The 22975-nt window shown below is 41.4% G+C and overlaps 2 protein-coding genes across 2 annotated transcripts; one reads left to right on the top strand and one right to left on the bottom strand.

Annotated features, from left to right (window-relative positions):
• Nucleotides 1-8051: 8051 nt before the first annotated feature.
• Vha13 (V-type proton ATPase subunit Vha13) lies at nt 8052-11710 on the bottom strand. The gene is made up of 3 exons (XM_067759340.1): nt 11517-11710; nt 11251-11351; nt 8052-8630 (listed from the first exon to the last, which is right to left on the bottom strand). The coding sequence occupies exons 1-3, from the start codon at nt 11596-11598 to the stop codon at nt 8460-8462; spliced, it is 354 nt and encodes a 117-aa protein (XP_067615441.1). The 5' UTR covers nt 11599-11710; the 3' UTR covers nt 8052-8459.
• Nucleotides 11711-17233: 5523 nt separating this feature from the next.
• Nucleotides 17234-20696, top strand: LOC137236577 (gamma-taxilin). The gene is made up of 6 exons (XM_067759338.1): nt 17234-17464; nt 17577-17776; nt 17837-18046; nt 18104-18250; nt 18373-18553; nt 18617-20696. Exons 1-6 carry the CDS (start codon nt 17390-17392, stop codon nt 19568-19570), a joined length of 1767 nt encoding a protein of 588 aa, XP_067615439.1. The 5' UTR covers nt 17234-17389; the 3' UTR covers nt 19571-20696.
• The last annotated feature ends 2279 nt before the right edge of the window (nt 20697-22975 follow it).

Genomic DNA, 22975 nt, shown 5'->3' with positions numbered 1-22975 from the left:
TGTACCATGTACGTATACGAGCAGCGGAGAGTCAATGCACTAACACATGCATATATCTGAGAAGTTCGAGAGCTACTGGACTAGTAAATTCTGGAAGCGCCTAAAATATGTATAAAATTGTGCAATTTTAGTTATAGCTGAGAAGTTTGAGAGCTCATGGACAATGCTAGTAGATTCTAGAAAAATGCGAACGAGGAAACCAAAGAGTATAAAAGGCGACAGATGTAGAGGCGCTGTAATTCAGTTTGATTTGAGTTTTCAAGCAGTTACGACTAAGACGATATCTAGCGAGCAATAGCAGTATTATTTTGAAAGTCAGTTTCATTTAAGCTATCAGTTCGGTTATTAAGCTATTCGTTGCACAGTTTGAGTGTTATTGTGAAGTATTTTAATAAAGGCCATTTTTCCAGTATTCAATATTGGAGTTATTTATTCAAGAGTTTAGCGATACGAACCTAGCAAAAGGGCAAATAAGAGGATTTGCAAGTAAAGTTGTTACAATTGGTGTCAGAAGTGGGATTGTTGAATAAATTCCAGAGGACAACAAGGACATGGCAAAGTTCAGTGAATTGAAGATCCAGCAACTGAAGAAGGAGTTGGAGAGCCGTGGTTTGAATACCACCGGCATTAAACTCGAACTTCAGGCCCAATGGAAGCAGAAGGAATTAACGTGGAAGAGTATGTCTTTCATCTTGATGTCGACGAGACAACAAAAATTGAAGAGAAAAACGAAACATCGCAGACAGTTACGAGCACACACTTGAACATGATATTGGCTGCAATATCTGCACAAACATCGACAGTAGCATCAATGTCGTCGCAATTGGCATCCCAACTGGAAGCGCAAGAGGCACGTATAACAGAAATGTCATCACAAATATCCACCAACATGTCATCACAACTAGAAGAACAGAAAACGTATATGTCATCATATGCACAAGAGACGCGTATGTCAGAAATGTCGACACAGATTACATCGAAGATGGAAGCACAAGAGGCACGGATATCCGAAATGTCGGCTCAAATTTCAGCAGATATCATCGCAGATCTCTGCTCAACTGGAAGAGCAAGAAGGACGTATTTCCTCGAAGTTGGAGGCGCAAGATACAAAAATGTTACAGTTTGAAGAAAAAAATCGAGGCCGAGCTGGATGCTTTGAGCGGACGTATCGAGCAGTTGCAACTAAATCGCCCAGCAGTTTCAACTAGTAATCCAAAGGTAAAAACACCATCCTTTGACGGTTCTGTTCCTTTCCAGGTCTTTAAGCTACAGTTTGAGAAGACCGCAGCAGTGAACCAATGGAATGCTGAAGATAAAAGTTGCAGCTCTGTTCGTGGCACTGAAAGGGCCTGCCGCGGAAATCTTACAGACCATCCCAGAGTACGAGCGGAACCACTACGAAACATTGATGAGCGCTTTAGAGAGACGTTACGGAAGCGAGCATAGGAAACAGATATTCCAAATTGAGTTGCAAAACCGCTACCAAAAAGCAAATGAGACATTGCAGGAGTTTGCTTCAGATATTGAATGATTGGTTCATCTTGCAAATGCGGACGCACCCGTGGAATACACTGAAAGGGTAAAAATCCAGAGCTTCATAAATGGCATACGAGATGTGGAAACGAAGCGGGCTACATATGCGAATCCAAAGCTAACGTTTGCTGAAACGGTATCGCATGCACTGACTCAGGAAACAGCCTCACTTTTGAGTAAGCCAGCGTACAAAGCTCATCGCGTGGAAGTGGAAAAGCCAGACTGGGTAGACGCAATTTTGGAAGCATTGAAGGGTACGCAGCAGAAGAATAATGATGCAGTCAAATGCTTTAAGTGTGGAAAGCCAGGGCATATTGCGCGTTATTGCAACACCAACCCTAACAGTTCCAACAATGTGGGTGGTCGTAAACGCAGAGAAGAAGGAGATGAGCAAATCTCCAAGACAAATCAATCGTTAAACTAAAGCGAGTCAGCAGCAAGGGGCGACAGCTGACTCCCTCAATTGAATGCCCCATAATCTCTATCTCACAAATTGGAAGAAGGCCGAGCAATCTTACTGTCGGAGGACATGTGGATGGAAAGGAACGTTTACTGACTGTAGATACGGGTGCATCTCATTCCATCATTCGAGCGGATTTAGTCAACAAGAAGATAAGACCATTGCATGGAGCAATATTGCGTACAGCCACTGGAGAAGACACCCAGGTAATTGGAGAAGTAGAATGTGAAGTAGCAATTGGGAACGTCACGGTACTACACAATTTTATAGTGGCAGGTATTGTTGATGAAATCATAATTGGAGTGGACTTCTTAATCAACCAAGGCATCAAAATCGATATGCAAAGCAAGACGATGCGATATAAGAACATGGATGTGCCACTTAATTTCGGCTACGAGAAAGGCTACAGCAGTAAACGAGTGCTGGTGGAAGAGAGTCAGCAAATACCACCAAAATCAGAAGCAGTCATCTGGGCAAAGGTTGATGGAGATTGTGGGACAAACAAATTGTGGGTTGTCGAAGCAGCAAATAAATCAGCACTGAACATACTTGTAGGAAAAACCCTGGCTATGTCAAAACAAGATGGACGTATTCCGGTAAGAGTACTCAATGAGTTCAAGTCACCATTCAATTTGACCAAAGGAGCTATTTTGGGAAGATGCCAAGAGGCCGAAGTAGTTATTAACTGTGAACAGCTCCAGGAACACGTTTCATCTAGTAATACTGATCTTTCAAATGATATCACGGCATGGACGCATGGGGTAGAGGAAGCCTATCAGAGTAAGGCAAAACAACTGCTTATAAAATACGCGAACACATTTGATCAGGATGGTTCCAAAGCAGGCCGCACCAATGTTGTGAAACATCAAATTGACACTGGAGATGCGAGGCCGATCCGTCAAGCTCCACGTAGTGTTCCACTGGCGAAGCGGGAAGTTGTGAGTCAAATCATACAAGAAATGAGTGACAGCGGCGTCATCGAACCATCAGCTAGTCCATGGAGCTCACCGGTAGTACTTGTAAAGAAGAAGGATGGAAAAATGAGGTTTTGCGTGGACTACCGGAAGTTGAATGACGTTACGAAAAAGGATAGCTACCCGTTGCCAAGAATTGACGACACTCTGGACTCGCTATCTGGTACGAAATGGTTTTCCACACTGGACTTGAAAAGCGGCTACTGGCAAGTTGAGGTGAAGGAGGAAGATAAAGAGAAAACAGCCTTCAGTGTCGGTGATGGTCTTTGGCAATTTACAGTGATGCCTTTTGGACTTTGTAATGCACCAGCTACTTTTGAGAGACTCATGGACCAGGTACTGAAAGGACTACATTGGAAAACATGCTTGGTGTACCTGGACGACATCATCGTATTGGGCAAGAACTTTGATGAACATCTTAAGAACTTGGAGGAAGTTTTCCAGAGAATAGCTGGCGCTGGTCTGAAGTTAAGTCCCAAAAAGTGTACGCTGTTTAAAAAGGAAGTAAATTATTTGGGCCACAAGGTAACGACAGAAGGTGTCTGTACAGCGAATGAAAAGATAGAGGCAGTAAAGGACTGGCCAAGACCACAGAATCTGCATGAATTGAGAAGTTTCCTTGGGCTGTGCACATATTACCGCCGATTTGTACCAAATTTTGCCAGCGTAGCCCATAGTCTCCACGAACTAACAAGAAAAAATAAAGCTTTTGAATGGAAGAAGGAGCAAGAAGTAGCTTTCCAAACATTGAAAGAGCGGTTGTGCACTGCCCCAATGTTGGCATACCCGATTCCAGGAGCAACGTTTATTCTAGATACATATGCTAGCGGATATGCTATAGGAGGCGTTTTATCACAACTGCTCGATGGACAAGAGAAGGTAGTTGCATATTACAGCCGTTCAATTGGAAAACCAGAGAGGAACTATTGCGTTACACGGAGAGAGCTGTTGGCATTGGTAGAGTGCATTAAACATTTTCACAAATACCTCTACGGCCAGCGATTCCGTGTCAGGACAGATCACGCAGCGTTGAAATGGCTTCTGCAGTTCCGTAATCCGGAAGGACAATTGGCACGGTGGATCGAGCGACTACAAAGCTATGACTTTTACATTGAGCATCAAAAAGGTAGTACCCATGGAAATACTGATGCAATGTCACGAAGACCATGTAGTCTGGAATGCAAGCACTGCTCAAAGGCCGAGGCTAAAGAAGACATTATAGACGTCCGGCTAATGACTATAACGTGTACGGATGAATGGGACAAGGAACAACTAAGAAAGTGTCAGCTAGAAGATACAGATCTGTCACATGTTATACAAGGGCTCGAACGAAACGAAAGACCAAGCAGAGAGGAGATTTCAGCAGAGAGTCCCATTGCGAAGTCATATTGGGCACAGTGGAACAGTTTAGAATTGATATCCGGTGGTTTGCATCGAGTATGGGAGAGTGAGGATGGTCAACGCAAGAAGAAACTGATAGTTGTTCCCAGGAAGAGGATTCCTGACGTGCTCAGCGAGCTGCACAATGGTCCAAGTGGAGGTCATCTTGGAATCACGAAGACACTCGAGAAAATTAAGCAGAGATTCTATTGGGTTGGTTGCCGTCAGTCACCGAGTGGATTGCCAACTGCGAGGTATGCAACAGAGCGAAAGGGCCCAAAACCCGAAGTCATGGCCAGATGAAGCAGTATATTTCAGGTGCACCATTTGAAAGGCGCGCCATGGATGTCGCAGGTCCATTTCCTACTAGCAACCGCGGAAACAAATACGTACTGGTGGTTATGGATTATTTCAGTAAATGGCCAGAGGTACACCCAATCCCAAACCAAGAAGCAGAAACAGTAGCAGAAGTGGTTAAAAACGAATGGGTTGCAAGGTATGGTGTACCAATAGAGTTACATTCTGACCAAGGCAGGAATTTTGAATCAGCTGTGTTCCAAGAAATGTGCAAGAAGTTGGGCATTCGAAAAACACGGACAACTGCATTGCATCCTCAGTCCGATGGTATGGTGGAACGCTTCAATAGAACATTGGAGGAGCATTTAAGGAAAGTAGTAGACAGGTACCATAAGGACTGGGATACACACATATCATTATTCTTGATGGCCTACCGATCGGCAGTACATGACACAACGGGCCAAACTCCCGCAAAGGTAATTTTTGGCAATGACCTTCGACTGCCAGCTGATTTGAAGTATGGGATAGATGCCGATGCGGAGAGGAATGTCAAGAAATCCACTGATGTCTTGGAAGAAGAGCTGAGAGAGATACACAATCTGGTAAGGCAACGAGCAAAGATTATGAGTGACAAGATGAAAGCGAGGTACGATAAAGCAATTAATTCGGAAGGGTTTCAGGAAGGAGATTTGGTGCTGCTATACAACCCACAACGAAAAAAAGGTTTGTCCCGAAATTGCAGTGTAACTGGGAATGTCCACACAAAGTTGTAAAACGGATCAACGATGTAGTGTACCGTATACAAACAACTACCAAACCACGAACCAAAACGAAAGTGGTTCATTTGGAGAGATTATCAGCGTTTAGATCGAGAGATTTGTCTGATCGGGACGATCAGACTTAGGTGGAGGGCAGTGTCACGGATATTAGCATCACTAAGCTATACCATCACTAAGGCCATGCTAAGCGATATTTACGTCAATAATCAAATCATGTATACACCGCAGCCGAGAGATGTCACACACAGATGCATTTACTTATACGCCTATGTGTGCGCGAGAGACTGTAAACTACAAACATTCACATCAATAATTCAATCATTATGTATCTAACGAAACAATAACTTCGTCTACATATATGTACCATGTACGTATACGAGCAGCGGAGAGTCAATGCACTAACACATGCATATATCTGAGAAATTTGAGAGCTACTGGACTAGTAAATTCTAGAAGCGCCTAAAAGATGTATAAAATTGTGCAATTTTAGTTATAGCTGAGAAGTTTGAGAGCTCATGGACAATGCTAGTAGATTCTAGAAAAATGCGAACGAGGAAACCAAAGAGTATAAAAGGCGACAGATGTAGAGGCGCTGTAATTCAGTTTGATTTGTGTTTTCAAGCAGTTACGACTAAGACGATATCTAGCGAGCAATAGCAGTATTATTTTGAAAGTCAGTTTCATTTAAGCTATCAGTTTGGTTATTAAGCTATTCGTTGCACAGTTTGAGTGTTATTGTGAAAAATTTTAATAAAGGCCATTTTTCCAGTATTTAATATTGGAGTTATTTATTCAACAGTTTAGCGATACGAACCTAGCAAAAGGGCAAATAAGAGGATTTGCAAGTAAATTCGTTACAATATTATATTGCATTGAGTGGTGTATGATAAACGCGAGACCGCCTCCATTTCCGCTCTCTCGATCTTTTCTGTGGACCTTATACCCAGAACAGGTCTGCAGAGCAGATCTTCCTGTGAGTTAGTCTCTTGAATCGCAGCGATGCGGATGTTACGCCGCTTCATGAAATCGACTATCTCCGTGATCTTCCCAGTTAATCCATTACAGTTTAACTGCAGAATTCTGAAGTGCAGTGGGGGAGACGTCGCCACTCTAGGGGTGACGGCTGACTACGCCTGAGTTGTGGGAGGCCAGGGCGCAATTGCTGTTGTGGCCCTGGGACTGGACGTCCCTGTGTAAGCATTGGGGTACCCGGTGTAGTTAGGTTAGCGGCCTGGCAACATGGCGCAATGAAGCCCGTCGGTGGGTTGCAGTCGCGGAGACCAGAACTCCTAGGAAGGTGGCACCGTCCACGACAGGAGCTGCATTGGGCGGATGACGTAAACATACATATATATTCTGTGCTTGCAAACGGCGCGAAAGGTGGTAGGGACTAAGAGTATGTGTCCCTGACCTACACGATTGCTGCTGGAAGAGGGAAGAAGGCGGTGCGGGGGCTGATGTTGTTGTTGTTGTAGCAGTGCTTGGCCCCACCTAATAGGTGCGACCGATCACAAATGTCATCAATATCCTCTAACGGGAGTCCAAGGAAATTTGTTGTTTCAACAGGGGTGGACCATAATGAGAGGGGTGTTAGAGGCGTTGGTTCCACATTACAATTAAAGAGGCGGGGGCAGATGCTCGGCATTGCTACCGACTCTACTACGGAGATTGTAGTTATGAGTGGGAGCGGTCGTATTAGCTGGTGGCGCCTAGGGTTGTGGCTTGTTAAGCTGCTGGAAGGTTGTGGGGGCGCTGAGGCGTAGACTACGGGACGCCCTTGGACGTGAACAGCAAGGAGCCACAAAAGGTTTATAAAAGTTACGAGGACGTCCGGTTTTGGAATCTAGCCCAGAGCAACCTGTCGGATGCAACCATCCCTTGCACGTGACACACTGACAAGAGTATGACCGTCCTAAAAAGAGTCTTTTCCGGCAAACGCAGCAAGACCATTTCTAAGGACCGGCGTCAGGAAAGCACCCGGATTGGGTTCGATACTTTCCCGGAACAGGAGAGTATGGCGCAGTCCCGCTGCAAGGAGCTGCTGGGATGATGGCAATTTATGGGAGGGAAGCAACAAATTAAATGGGATTGCACTGAAATGACAGCCCTTGGTGGGGAAAAATCCAGAGTCGCTCCGGTACATAGAACCGGCTGGCTTGCGAAGCAGATTGCCATACTCTTTTGCTGCGGGAAAGCGTTGTGCCTAACCCCATCCACAGAAGTGGTTTTGTTGCATTTGCCGGATCAGAATTTATTTAGGACGATCACACTCGGTCAAGGTCATGGGTGTATTCTGGACTAGATTGCAGTGTCGTTTTCCTGACGTTTCCTTGAGTTGTTTTGTTATACTTGTGGACGAATTGGAACTGAGTTGATTTAAGTAATTAAATAAAACATTGTAAACCTTGGTAGGCAACAATGGTTCTTTCGTTGACAATCATACAAGTTTGTACAAACATTTTGCTGCTAAACACACCTATTTGTTGTGAACGAGGTTTCGTTGCAAAATTAAAATTAGCTTTTTGTAGTTTGAGGCCATTTAAAACGAAAAAAAAACATGAACTTTTATTACTTAAATATTCACATTTTTCTCATAAACTATTGCATAACAACAAGAACACAATATCCTACACATAATTAGTTACAATTTATTACAACAATAATAGCATACATTTTTTTTATATATTTATACTTTTCGGCAATAATAATACTTTAGAATTGTTTTAAACTTAAAATTATTTAAGTGCATTTGCGCCCATATTTGTATATTTATATGTATGTATGTATGTATATTAAGTAACGACAATTCAGTGCTTTGGCTGGCTCTGAATGTTTGGAATTCTTTATATTTTTTAAGTAAACGCGAAATTGCATTGAAAATATATGCAATTAAATGGAACGTAGAAGAAATTTGGAATTACATATGCAGCTTAAATTGCTAGTTTATTGTTCTTCATTAGAAGTATACGACGCATTCATAAAGAAATGCATGCGAGCTGGCATTTTTTCCCATCACCTTTTCAGCAAGCCAGTCGTTTATTGCAGAACATAGTTTTTGTGCAATTCAGGTGAGATATTGTAGACGAACTGTAGAACTTCCGAGATAACTGGTTCCTTGCGTGAAGCAATTGCACGCTCCATTTCGGCTATCTTATTACGGGTATCAGCATCGATTTTGGCAGCCACACCTTCACGTGAGCCCATATGCTGTTGGGTAAATTTGACAAGAAAAACGAAAGGCATGTAATAATTTGTATACTGTTGTTGATTTAGTCACAAAACCGATCCGAAGGGATTACTATTTTACTAAATGTTTATAATCAGTTCTTCCTGAACTATTCACTGTGATACCAAAATAAGCTAATCGAAAGTTCGTGAGACCTTTAGAAAACTTTATATGCTTTCATATTATTTCCATAAATCATTTCAAATAGATTGCTGATACTGCTTACAAATTAAGTCTAGTAGATAATTTAGCACTGTGATACCAAAATAGGCCAATCGTTAGTCGGTAAGTTCTTTAGAGAACTTTGTTTTCAATTACTTGTTGTTGGTGTTGTAGCAGTGCTTCGCCCCATCCAATATGTGCCACCACTCACAAATTGTCATCAATATCCTCTAACGAGGGTACAAGAAACTTGCAGTTTGAACAGGGGTGGACCAGAGTGAGAGGGCTGTTACGAGGCTTTTGTCCACATTGCAATTAAAGAGATGTTTGGTGTCATGTAGGCACACACTGTAAGCAGGACATACATTATTTATGTTGGGGTTGATTCTGGATTGGTAAGAGTTTAGCCTATTACAGCATCCAGATCACAGTTGAGATAGAGTGAAGTGCGTCTCCCTAGGGATAATGCTTTCCTTTTCTGCGAGTTAAGAACGGGGTTCGCCGGGCAATTTCTGGCACAGTCGGGGTTGTTGTTGTTGTTGTTGTAGCGATATGGTTGCTCCCCGAAGGCTTTGGGAAGTGTTATCGATGTGATGGTCCTTTGCCGGATACAGATCCGGTACGCTCCGGTACCACAGCACCATTAAGGTGCTGGCCCGACCATCTCGGGAACGATTTATGTGGCCACATTAAACCTTTAGGCCATCCCCTCCCTCCCCAACCCCAAGTTCCATAAGGAGCTTAGGGTCGCCAGAGCCTCGTCTGTTAGTGAAACAGGATTCGCCGCGGATAGGTGAGGTTGACAATTGGGTTTGGAGAAGCTATATATTGCGCTGGCAACCTGCAGGGTTGCGCTACACAGCCCCTTGAATCTGGTATTTTAGTCGCCTCTTCCGACAGGCATACCTACCGCAGGTATATTCTGACCCCCTAACCCGCTGGGGGAGCATAGTCAGGGTCGTGCTATCTTATAAGGTCACTTTCTCTCGCTAAAGTTGGGGCCTCCGCTGGAAAGTTTCCGGATATCCGGGATTTTCCAGCGGGAATGAAACGAGCCGACGCGATTCAATGACCTTGCGGAAACCACGATCCCTTTGATAGGCATCAGTCGGGATGTTTTTTAAGCACTCAATAAAGGCTTGTTGTTGTATTAACGATAAAGACACTCCCCGAAGTACCTCAGCGGATTAGGGGGTCAGAATATACCCGCGGTATGTATGTCTGTCTTAAGAGGCGACTAAAATACCGTATTCAAGGGGTTGTGCAGCACAACATTTTCAGGGTGCCATCGCAATATATAGCTTCTCCAAACCCAATTGTCAACCTCACCTATCCGTGGCGAATCCAGTTTCATTAACAGCCGAGGCTCTGGCGACCCGAACTCCTCAAGGATCTAGGGGTCGGAGGGCGGTATGGCGAAAAATGTTGTTTTTGTTGTTGTAGCGATAAGGTTACTCCCCGAAGGCTTTGGGGAGTGTTATCGATGTGATGGTCCTTTGCCGGATACAGATCCCGTACGCTCCGGTAACAACACCATTAAGGTACTAGCCCGACCATCTCGGGAACGATTTAAATGGCCACATTAAACCATCAGGCTATCCCTCCCTGCCCACCTCAAGTTCCATGAGGCGCTTGTGGTCGCCAGAGCCTCGGCTGTTAATGAAACAGGATTCGCCACGGATAGGTGAGGTTGACCATTGTGTTTGGAGAAGCTATATATTGCGTTGGCAAGCTGAAAGGGTTGCGCTACACAACTCCTTGAAGGCCAAGAAGGTCGCATGTGGTCATAACACATCGTTCCCGAGATAGTCGGGCTTGGTACCAGAACGTACCGGATCTGCATCCGCCAAAGGCCTTCGGGGAGTGTCCTTGTCGTTACAACAACAACAACAACAACAACAACAACAACACCAACAACAACAACAACAACAACAACAACAACAACACGACCCCTAATGTAGTAATATCAATCGTTCCCGAGATGGTCGGGCTAGTACCTGAAGGATGATTGTTACCGGAACGTACCGGATCTACATCCGGTAAAGGACCATCAAAATCGATCACTCCCCAAAACCTTCGCCGAGTGTCTTGATCGTTAATACAACAACAACAACAAGTCCGCTCAAGTAGAAAAGTACTCTGCACGGAAACAATTTGGATCTGTCAATTAGTGTTGTAGGACAGGGCAATTCAGTTGGCCCGCTGTCTTTTTTTTTTTTTTAATAGATTTGACCGTATAGGTACATGTTGCACTATTAAAATAACAACAAACCCATTTAGGTCATGTGCAAACAGCTTCCTCGAAAAAGGGCATTTTATTAGATAGGTACTTGTTATGAAAGTTATTTCCCAATTTTAAAATGGGTAGCCAAAACCTGTATACGCTCTATGACCTTTTATTCAATTAAATAAAAAATTAAAACCATTTGATTCTCTTACCTTGGCTTCAAACTCTTTGAACAGACGTTCGCGTTCTTGGCGATATTTCTCAATTTCCTCTGTAGCCTCATCCTTGGCTTGCTTCAATCTTCTTGCCTTGCCTAAAAACATTAGAAATATGCATCCAGAATTATTAAAATATTCATAATCGTAAGTACACGTATATATATATAACCATACTACGATATTTTTCACCCTATCACATGACCCCTTGACTAGTTACAATGGGGTTATGTGAATTCACTTTAATAAATCCAATAACTTACGTTTCCTTGCTTCTGCCACTTTCTCGGCAGCTTTCTTTTCAGCGGCTAATAGCTGTTGTATACCTTGCGTTTGGCTAGTCATTTTAATTTTAGGTTTTTAAAGCAACTTTATTTTAACTACACTGAAAATGTTAGTTTTGTACTTCGTTCCACACAAGACAAGGAGAAAAATCCAAGTGACGTTCGATATGTGACAAGCGCAGTCACATGAAAAACAACCTATCGATTATGTGGAATTTAAGTTAACGAGACTCGTTTCATGGATTCTCCACAGACTTCACCACCCCCATGGCGGAACGATACAAGGTGGCAGCATGGGACAGCTGATTATTAACTTATTTTATTTGATTTGATACATCAAGTTCCGGCGCAGTAAGATTTTGACATTTGTCCATCGAATTTACAAAAACAAAGTACATGGAATTCTTATTTATGTATGTAGGTATGTCACCATGCTGCCACCTTGTATCGTTCCGCCATGACCACCACAAATCACACCAGAAGATTGCGCATTTATCATGTAAACATTAGATCAGCTCTTTTTTATGGGCAATTCTTACGTCATTTTCCTTTAGTTCTTGTTTTTTCTCTCCTTTCATTCGCTCAAGGAGTCAACTGTGGCGTAAATGAGCAGAACGAAGCAATTTTGAACTTGTGAATGCGCAATCTGGGAAGGTGATTTGTGCTTCACCACCAAAAGGCGAACGTCTTGTTGCGCTGCTTCACTTGGCAATGTTGGCGGGATTTAAGGCCAAATTAAACTTCTTTAAGGGCCAATTAACGATGACTTATCCATAATCAGATAAAACAGCTTATCGAACCAACCTTATGGAAATCAATGTAATCGATTAATTGTGCCATACCATAACGCTAACGCCATTACCATACCATAGCCAACCAATTGGTTTTTGGTTTTTCGTCATATCCATAACCTAAAAATATTTGAGTTGGAGAATTTATTAATTTTTGTAGATTTTATTTATTGTTTTGGATACGTTTTAACTAAGAGACTTATTATTTGTAGTACATATTTGTAATTTTTTGCGTTTTTTATGAAATTTTCACGAATTTTAGGTTAGGGCATCCATAGATGATGCCAATTTGATATGGATAAGTAAAAATATAGCTACGACTATGGCGTTAGGGTTAAGTAAGTTTAACTGGCCCTATAACCCTAACGCCATAGTCTTAACCATACCCATATCCATATCCATCTCCAATGTGATCGATTAATGGTGCCTTAACCTAAAAATCCCCTTTACCAGGAAAAGAAAACTGGAAGGGATTAGGCAAATCACAATGGATGGAGTACAGATGGAGTACACGACTGAGGTGAAATACTTGGGAGTCACGTTTGACTCTAAGCTCTTATGGAGGAAACACGTCGACAATACCATATTAAAGGCTACAAGAGCAATAATGGTGTGCAGACGTATTGGAGGAAGATCCTGGGGATGCAGCCCAAAGATCCTAAGATGGATGTACACTATGATAGTGAGACCTATCATAGTGTACGGAGCAGTTGCGTGGGCATCAAGGACAACCATGGTGACCGTACAAAAATCACTCACGAAGCTTCAACGCTTAGCGTGTGTCTGCATTACGGGAGCTATGCGAACATGCCCGACGGCAGCAATAGAGGTGCTGATTGAGTTAACGCCTCTACATATAATAATTGAGCAGGCAGCCAGGAGAACTTTAGTAAACATAGCTAAAGAGGGATATGGAAGAGGTAAAGTGATACAGTCACGGAGCATGGCGAAGCTGCAGGAGCAGATTCCACTTATCCAACTTCCCAGAGATGATACGAGGAAGATAATTAAGTTTGAGAAGCGCTTCAAAATAGAGCTGGGGAACAAATGTACGTGGGACACTTCCAGGATTGAAGCGCTTCACCAGGAACACACCATAATATGGTACACCGATGGCTCGAAGACACCGGAGGGCATAGGAGCGGGGATCGTCGGCCCCCGAACCAAAATATCCCTACCACTCGGAAAATATCCGAGCATCTTCCAAGCCGAAGTTGTTGCCATAAGCCGGTGTGCAGAGATACAGCGGGGATATACCAACGAGAAAATCGCTATACTCAGCGACAGTCAAGCTGCACTCAAGGCATTATCATCAGTTGAGATTAAATCATCAACAGTCCTTGAGTGCGTAGAGAGGTTAAACAGTCTAGGAGTTAATAACACCATCCGTCTAGCATGGGTACCTGGACACAGGGGAGTGGATGGTAACGAGCGAGCGGACGAGCTTGCCAGGTTGGCAGCGGCCGGAAAGCCAATAGGTCCCGAGCCTATGGTCCCAATAGGGTCACATACAATAAGGGAGGAATTTAGACAAAAGGAGGCGTGCCTCAGAGAACAACACTGGCGTGAAAGTCCAGGACTTCGGCAGGCAAAGGCACTAATAGGAGGGTACAATTCAAAGCGATATAAGGCTATGATTAATCTCCCAAAAATTAGCCTTAGGATTTTAACAGGTATACTCACAGGTCACTGTAGGCTAAAGAGCCATATGCATAAATTGGGTATATCGGCTAGTAGCCTCTGTCGATTCTGTGATGCCGAAGATGAGTCTGCAGAGCACATCCTGAAGGAATGTGATGCAGTCGCGAGACGAAGGCTTAGGATCCTAGGATCATCCAAATTAGAAAATAGTCACATACATTCTCTGAAGCCAAGAACCATTCTGGATTTTATCAGAGAACTCGGCTTGGATGAAGTGTTGTAAAGAGAATGAGGGCACAATAGACCAATAGGTCGCAGTGCTTAACCTCACAACATCTATCTATCTATCTATCTAACCTAAAAATCGTGAAAATGAAAGAAAACGCAAACATATTCCACCAAAAATAAGTCTCTTAATCAAAACGTATCCAAAACAATAAATAAAATATACAAAAAGTTAATAAATTCACAAACTCAAAAATTTTTAGGCTATGGATATCGCGAGAAACCAAAAACCAATTGGTTGGGTATGGTATGGTTATGGCGTTAGCGTTATGGTATGGCACCATTAATTGATTACATTGATTTCCATAAGGTTGGTTCGATCAGCTCTTTTATCTGGTTATGGTTTTATGGTTATAAGTCACCATTAATTGGCCTTTTAAAAAGCACCATAAAATTTAGATATTCCTGCTTGTTCTTATGTCTCTCAGTGATCCAAAGCGCTCCCGTAATAATTGAGCATGATACGGATCTAGAAAGCTCACCCGATTATAGGTATTGTTGGCTATTGCTCCCGCAGTGACAGGCACTTCGTCGTGATTCGAGGGCTCAACCTGCTCCTTCTTTTTGTTGTAGCAGAGCTTCGCCCAATCAAATAGGTGCCATTACTTACAAATTGTCATCGCTGTCCTCTAACGGAAGTCAAAGTGCTAAAGGCTTATCCAGATCGAAGTTTTCCAAGAGTCGCGGACGTCGCCTTGGAAATTCTACTTTCCCCAATAGGGAGGTCCGTGTATTTTGCATTGAGAACGGGGTTTGTCGGGCATTTATCGGCATACAATTTTGAAGGTCAATTTATACTATTTTGGTTTTGGCTGAAGTCATGTGTGCCACATCTTTTCATGCTTTATGAGTAGCTACGAGATATTTTTTTGTCTCATTGCTAAGTGACCTCAGCGAGGGAGTTGAGGATATTGTTATGGCTCTGAGCTAATTGCGGCTACAATGCAAGTCATTATCGGAAGCCTATATTAAACCTCAGTTGAAGCTAACTCGATTTTATCTTGCCCCTTTGCCAATAACATACAGTTTTGCGGCTCATCTTAGTTTAAGCGGTCATAGCTAAACTCGAGTCAACTTAAGGTAGCGTACGCTTTCTGAATACCATTTATATAAAGTTGCCGCGGCGGTATGGTTGTAGCGTTCTCCGCCTACCACATCAAAGGTCCTGAGCTCAAGCCCCGGGTAAAGCCACTGTGGCAACCGGCTCAGACATAACTGGGGTGGCAACCCCACATACGAAAGAACAAACTAAAAGCAATCACCAATAATGGAAATGCAAGTGCACTTAACGGCTTACTAAAAAGTTAGATATACTCGAAGAGCGAAACGATCAACATACCGGTGAAGACGTGAAATATCATTCTACCTTAATACATTTTCCTTTGTAATATTTAATATATATAAGTTCCATAGTTTTTCTGTGTAACATAAAAGTTGCGTTAATTAAAGTTTTATTAAAATTAAACAGATTTGACTACAGTAATAACCACAGCCACATCAAAAATTTAGAAAAAAGTGTTATCTATTAGAACAATTTCTTAAAAGTGGGATCGCCCCTCGGAAGTGGTTGAGGAAATTCTCCGAGTGTATTTCTGCCATGAAAAGCTTCTCAGTGAAATACAACTGTCTTGAAGCTCTCGTTCGGAGTCAGTATAAATTATGTAGGTCCCGTCCCGTAAATTTTAAGAAAAGTTAAAAGGGAGCTCGACGCAATTTGGAGGATAATCTCGCCATATTTCCGTGAGGTTTTTAGGTTTTCCAGTTTTACCAACGAAATAAAAATAGGAAAACGCTAGGAAATTTCGTTGTGAAGTGACGACTAAATTTATATTCAAGCCAAAAACACAAAAGGGTTAAGCTTTTTATTTTAGGTCGAGCTTCCCTTCAAATTTGGGTAAAAGTGTAGTTAAGGGGTCGACTGCTAATACGCTACCAAAAATATCTAGAGTGGTGTCAAAAGACGCGTACTGACCTCGACAACAATAATCCGAAGGCGGAAAAGAAAAGAGAGGAGATATTTGCAGTTGAATTTGGCGATTTTCATGTGGTTGTTGTAATGTTGTTGAACTCACAAAAAAAATTGTGAACATAAGTGTTTTGCGGGGATATAGTTATGGTTCCCAAACCGAAGTTGGACCTACCCAGGGTAATTTTTTATAAGCGCGGCCGAAGGCCGCCAATGCAGAAATGTGTTCTGCGCAAAAATACTCTTTCGTTAATATCTTTTGAATGAGTTGAAATTTGTATCTTCCGCCTTTGGATTATTAAGACTGATGTCAAGATGCGTCGTTTGACACCCCTCTCGATATTTTTAGTAGCGTATTAGCAGTCGGCGGCCACCGTGGTGTGATGGTAGCGTGCTCCGCCTACCACACCGTATGGCCTGGGTTCGCACCCAGAGCAAAGCAACATCAAAATTTTAGAAATAAGGTTTTAAAATTAGAAGAACATTTTTCTAAGCGGGGTCGCCCCTCGGTAGTGTTTGGCAAGCGCTCCGAGTGTATTTCTGCCATGAAAAGCTCTCAGTGAAAACTTATCTGCCTTGCAGATACCGTTCGGAGTCGGCATAAAACATGTAGATCCCGTCCGGCCAATTTGTAGGGAAAATCAAGAGGAGCACGACGCAAATTGGAAGAGAAGCTCGCCCTTAGATCCCTTCGGAGGTTATCGCTCCTTACATTTATTTTTTTATTAGAAGTCGACCCCTCAACTAGACTTTCACCCCAATTTGTCGTGCTCCTTTTAATTTTTCCTACAAATTGGCGGGACGGTACCTACTGGTTTTATGCCGACTCCGAACGGCATCTGTAAGGCAGATGCGTTGTTACTGACATGCATAAGATTGCGTTGTACGCTTCTATATGAAAAAGTTTATTGTGTCTCCGCCATTACTGTTTCTGAAGCAAAAGATCCCAGGTTGCTCATGCCAAAGCGTTCTATGTATATATGCCTTTACATTACTTATGCACGAACTTGGCGGCACTTGCTTTCCCTAATCAAAATTGCGGGCATCCTTTGACAAATAATTGACAGAATATTTTCAACCAAATAAGGATATTACCAAAACAATTGGATTTATTCGACTAAACAAAACTTGCCCTGTGTGAAAATTAATAAAATTTACTCATTTTCATAATGGAAAAGACGGCAGCGAAAAGTCGAAAAGAAGCTAAAGATGAAAAACAAAAGGATCAAAAAACTGAGGAGCAGGTGGGAATACACAAAATTAAAGAAAATTGCACTATATAAATTTATACATTCATGTTACCGGCTAACGGGGCCAAAGTGATATCTATTCTAAATTTTCAATTTTCTTGTGCAGATAATGAAAGCATTGGAGGAGGAGGCAGCTGGAGCAACACCTGAAGAAAAATTTGCTTTACTCCTGCGTAAACATGTAGAAAGTGAACGTGGTGTTAGACGATTACGTCAGGATATGAAAGTACAGGAGAAGCAGTTAGAAACAGTGCTGCGGGAGAAGGAAAATTTACAACGGGAGTATAACAAAAGTGTATTAATGCGGTAAGTAACACCAATGACTAATCAAATGGCTGTACGTTTGCAACTTTTATTTATATTTAGTGATAAATTACAAGAAGTCTGCCGTGAACAGCAGAAACTTATTAAGTCAGTAAAAAATGAGAGTATACAAAAAATACGAGAGGAAGAAGAACGACGCAAGGAAAGCCAATCAAAGTTCCAATCCTCTTTGAATGAAATAACGCAATCGTTGACCAAAAATAATGAAGAGAACTTGAAGTTGCGGGATCACAATTTGGATATGACTAAAAAGTAATTTGTGAACACAATAAATTTTCCGCTAGCTTTTGAATTGTTTGCTTTATACAGGTTAAAAATGCTAGCAGAACAATATCATATGCGCGAACAACAATTGGAGAAGTTGAACGAGCAGGTGCAGTTGGAGTCACAACTACATCAAGCTAAATTGAACAAGGTGCAAGTGGAAGCTGCTATGGAAAAAGAAATTTTACTCAAGTGAGTATGCTTTTAATAGATTTAGAAAGTGGTATACAAGGTGCTGACAAAAAAAGTAAAGACCATGTTACACCTGTTTGTATATCAATAGTTCTGTGCTTTAAAGAATAATCTGTCTCTAGGGAGAAGCAAATTGCTTTGGAAAAATTTATGCATTCACAAAAATTGCTAAGAGAACTGAGCGAACGTGAGATTACGCTTAAAGAGCAGCTGACGTTGTATACGGTAAAATATGACGATTTTCAGAGTTCATTACAAAAGTCCAATGATATATTTGTTACATATAAAGTAGAATTAGAAAGGGTAAGAAAAAAATGTCTCCTTATATTGTTATTTATATTTTTCGTTCTCTCTATTACTACATAGATGGCTAAAAATACGCGTAAGTTAGAGAAAGAAACACTCGAATGGAAAACTAAATGGGAAAAAAGTAATGCTATACTTATTGAATTGGCAACAGAGAAAAAGGAGCGTGATGAACATGCTGCACGATGCAGCAAGCAAGTTGAACAGCTACAAAAGTTATTGCGCGCTCTACAGAACGAACGTTCACACCTCTACAAGGTGTTACGCGATAATAATGTCGAATGCCCCGCTATGCCAGCACTGCCACCAGAACCCGAGCCCATACAAACAGCACCACCGACTTCCAATAGTGGTGATAAAGATAAAATGGAAATTATGTCGCGAAATTGCGCTGAACTAAAACAAACACTTGCTAATTTACAAAGTCAAATGAAGTATTTGAATAGTGCAACAGGCATAAATGGAGAGGCAAGTACTAAAGGTGGGCAAACGTTAGCCAAGATCCAACAGACAGAAGATGCAAGTAAGAAACGCCAACGTAAGAAACAAAAATCCAAAAGCAATAAAAATGATAAAGAATCCACAACATCAGCACTTGGCGGGACAGAGATGCTAACTGACAGCACAATTGCTGATCAAACAGTTGATAAAAAGACTATTATAGGACAGGCACAAAGTCCAGAAGTAAAATCTGAATTAATTACTCCCTCGGCTGCAGAAACAGCAGTGGGAAATGGCCAGTCGAACGAAGAAACGACAACAGATGCAAATGAAAAATCGCACATAAACGCACCGTTAAAACAATGCAATGCAAACGTTGATGAAGTAGTCGAGAAAACAGACGAAAGCCTAATATCCGTAGAAATGGCAGCAAAAGCTGCTGAATTAACAGATGCTAATGTAACCGAAGTTGCTGTCACAAAAGTAGCTGAATTGACTAATGATGTCGATGACGGCGTAACACCAACTGAATCACAGCAGCAACAGTTACATGATGCACCAGTGCCAGTTTAAATATTTGAATTGCAAAACCATTCAACTTTTGATACTATAGCATGCAAAAAAAAAAAAAAACTTAAAAAATTGATTGCGGCGTTTGGGACATACATTAATAGTATTTAAGAAAACCCTTAGATACATCTGCAATTAAACATTTACATAACGATATTTATGCGACTTGTGGTTTGAAGTATATTTATAAAATCAATAAATACACGTAAACATTCACCGTTACCAAACATATACATACATAAACGCACTCCCCGCTGCTATTTCATTAGGCCAAACTGGGACTTATTTTTATAGCGTGGAATTGCTTTTATGCGGCTTACTCGGAAATGCAGTACAATGAAAAAGGAATGTCTATCTTTCATTTCACTTGAACATGTCCATAAATTGAAAGTTTAGAAATAAAAGTTGTACTGCGCATACTGAATGTCTAGACAGGCCTATTGTATTAAAAGTTTTGTGTAATGTTATTTCTTTTATTTATAACTTTTTAAAATTTAAGTTGATCAAAAAATATTATTTATGTAATACCAATTTCACACAGAAACTTAATGAATCACAATTTTATTCAATGAAATAATTAAGTTTTTCGTTTCACACAGGGCCATTTGCTTCACTAAGTAAATATCTGCCAGCAGTCCCAAAAAATATGACGATTTTACAAAAAAACATGGAAGTGGATGGTAGCCGTTTCCTCCTAAACTATAAAGACAGTCATAGTAATAAAATGAACAAAGTGACAACTTTTACAATTTTCCATAAGAATTAAATTTCATAGCTTTCTATCTTTATATTATAGCAACGCTTCTCGCTTCCACTCTGTCGGCAGCCTTACGTTTTGTTTGCCACGTTGATATAGTTATTCCTTCACAAACTCAATATAGCTCGGTAGTTTGAAATAAGTGTGTCGCAAGTACACTTAATTTAAAACAAATCAGTTCCATTCTTTTACTTAGTTTTCAATTCATTTAACTTCACGGGCATCGTAATGGCTTCTTCAGTGGCAAACCCTGTAAAATTTCTTAGAGGCACACTTGCATAATACATACTTTTAGCTCTACTAGTGACGAAAATCTTCAACTAGGTGTTTGATAACCGATCGAAAAATCTAGCCATTATTATTATTATTGTTGCCAATATTTACCGTCAGAAATATATTTCGTTGTCCAATTGAAAATAAAAGTCCACAATTCATATACTTAATTCACAAACTTTAATGTTCACTTCAAATAGCATATATGTACATGTAGGCATAGTGTACAAGTACAAGTGTGTTGACTTATCTGTCAAGCATTCTGACAGGCACTCGCTGGATTCGGAATGACAGCGAATTCAAAATGGATACCATTACCGAATGCGCCGAATGATTGAAAAATTGAAAAAGTCGAGACGATTGGTAGTCAAAAATGTTGTCGTTGAGACCAAAAATGCGACTCTAGACCTGAGATTTCCATCAGGTGAGCGAGGCTGTTTGTAGTTTTGACGTTTATCGCTTAGTGAACACACTTGTATAGGTACACTATGCATGTAGGTAGCAATGTATGACTAATGTAATAATGATAAATGTTAACGCGGAGCGGGCGGGGTATCGGCGGTAGCGATGCGGTTAAAAGCATTGTAAATTTTACCAAGTAGCGCAACTAACAGCTGATCGGTGAAAATTCGCACATTCACACGAACAGTTCTCGACTCAGTTTCAAAACAAAACTTTAGATTATTTAACTCAAATTTTAAAGTGAGATAATCTTTACGAATTTATGTACATAGAATATATAAGGCGTTTTTGTTGTTATTAAAACAGTAGTTTTATTTTTATTAAAGCTTTTATCAATTTTTTTTTTAATTTCGAAAAAACTCCGAACACCATTCCTTCATTTTATGACATTCGACTGCCTAGTCCACTGCCTTCCACTCTATTCGCAACATAACCTCTGTTTAAGTTGCCAAACTATATAGTAAACAATGGTTAAAAGCGAGCGATTATGTAGACTAAAAAATAACTGCAATGTTTAATAACGATCTAGTCCAATGCACTAAAAAGTGCATAGCATAACAGAAAAAGAGACGACAAAAATATTTAACCTTTTTGTTGATCGCCTGCATTAACCCTTATACAAAATTAAAATAAGAAGTTTAGAAAATGATTATATGAACGCAACATACCGCCGCCCTTGAACTACCTTGGTATGTTCAATACAAAAACTCGAGAAAACTAAGTTGACGTAAGCAAACATTTTTTTTTTTTACAAATTGTTATTTCAGTTCTCCTTGCAAAACAAGTCTTCCTTTGTTGGAAGAAGGCAAATCTTAACTATTGGCCGGACCAACTCTCCATGCGAAGTTTTCAACGTTACTACACGTACGCGCCCATCAGCTCCAGGGTGGCACTTTAAAACACGCGCAAGCAGCCATTTCGTCGGAGGATTAGGATCGCTGAAGACTGCGACCACGTCGCCTTCTTCAATGTTGCGTGAAGGACGAAACCATTTGGTGCGACGTTGTAGGCTTACTAAATATTCATCTCGCCAACGGCGCCAGAAATGTTGCCTCATGGCGGAAATCACTTGCCATCGCTGACGAAGATTTCCACAGAACCCTTGACCCTCAGGTTCTGGGATTGACTTCAATGGTTCCCCCACAATAAAGTGTCCAGGTGTTAGGACCTCTAGGTCTCCCGCATCGGTAGAGTTATCACATAGCGGGCGGGAGTTCACACAGGCTTCGATTTCTGTTAGCAGTGTGCTAAACTCTTCATATGACAACAAGGTGTCACTTAATGAGCGTTTCAGGTGATACTTTATGCGTTTGATGCCGGTTTCCCAGTAACCGCCCATATGAGGTGCAGCGGGTGGATTGAAACGCCATTCGATATTCGAGTCCGCAAAGAAAGACCGAAGTTTATCGTCACTCATGCACCGTTCAAATGCAGTACGGAGCTCCCTCTCGGCACCGACGAAGTTAGTACCATTGTCTGACATTAGGATCTTACAAAAGCCTCTACGATTCGTGAACCTTCTAAAAGCATCAAGAAACGCTGTCGTTGATAAGTCACACACAAATTCGAGATGCATAGCGCCAGTGCACATACAAACAAACGAGCAGATGTAGCCCTTGGTAGATTTAGCTCCTCTTCCGTGGGTAAATTTATACAAAAAAGGTCCAGCACAGTCAATCGCAGTGTGGGTGAAACAACGGACGTATGTTGTGCGAACCGCTGGCAGATCACCCATTGCCTGTGTAGCAAGATTTCGATTTAAACAGGTACATTTCACGCACTTACGATATACGTTGCGAATCAGGTTACGAGCGCCAACAACGCAGTATCGACGTTGCAATATTGTCTGCATTATGCGGGGCCCAGCATGCAAAGTGAACTTATGTATCTCGCAGATTATTAGCGTTGCAAGTGCG

The sequence above is a fragment of the Eurosta solidaginis genome, chromosome 1, assembly GCF_040869045.1.
Source record: "Eurosta solidaginis isolate ZX-2024a chromosome 1, ASM4086904v1, whole genome shotgun sequence".
NCBI lineage: Eukaryota > Metazoa > Arthropoda > Insecta > Diptera > Tephritidae > Eurosta > Eurosta solidaginis.
Note: the sequence above shows the minus strand (reverse complement) of the source record. Positions and strands in the feature narration are given on the sequence as shown.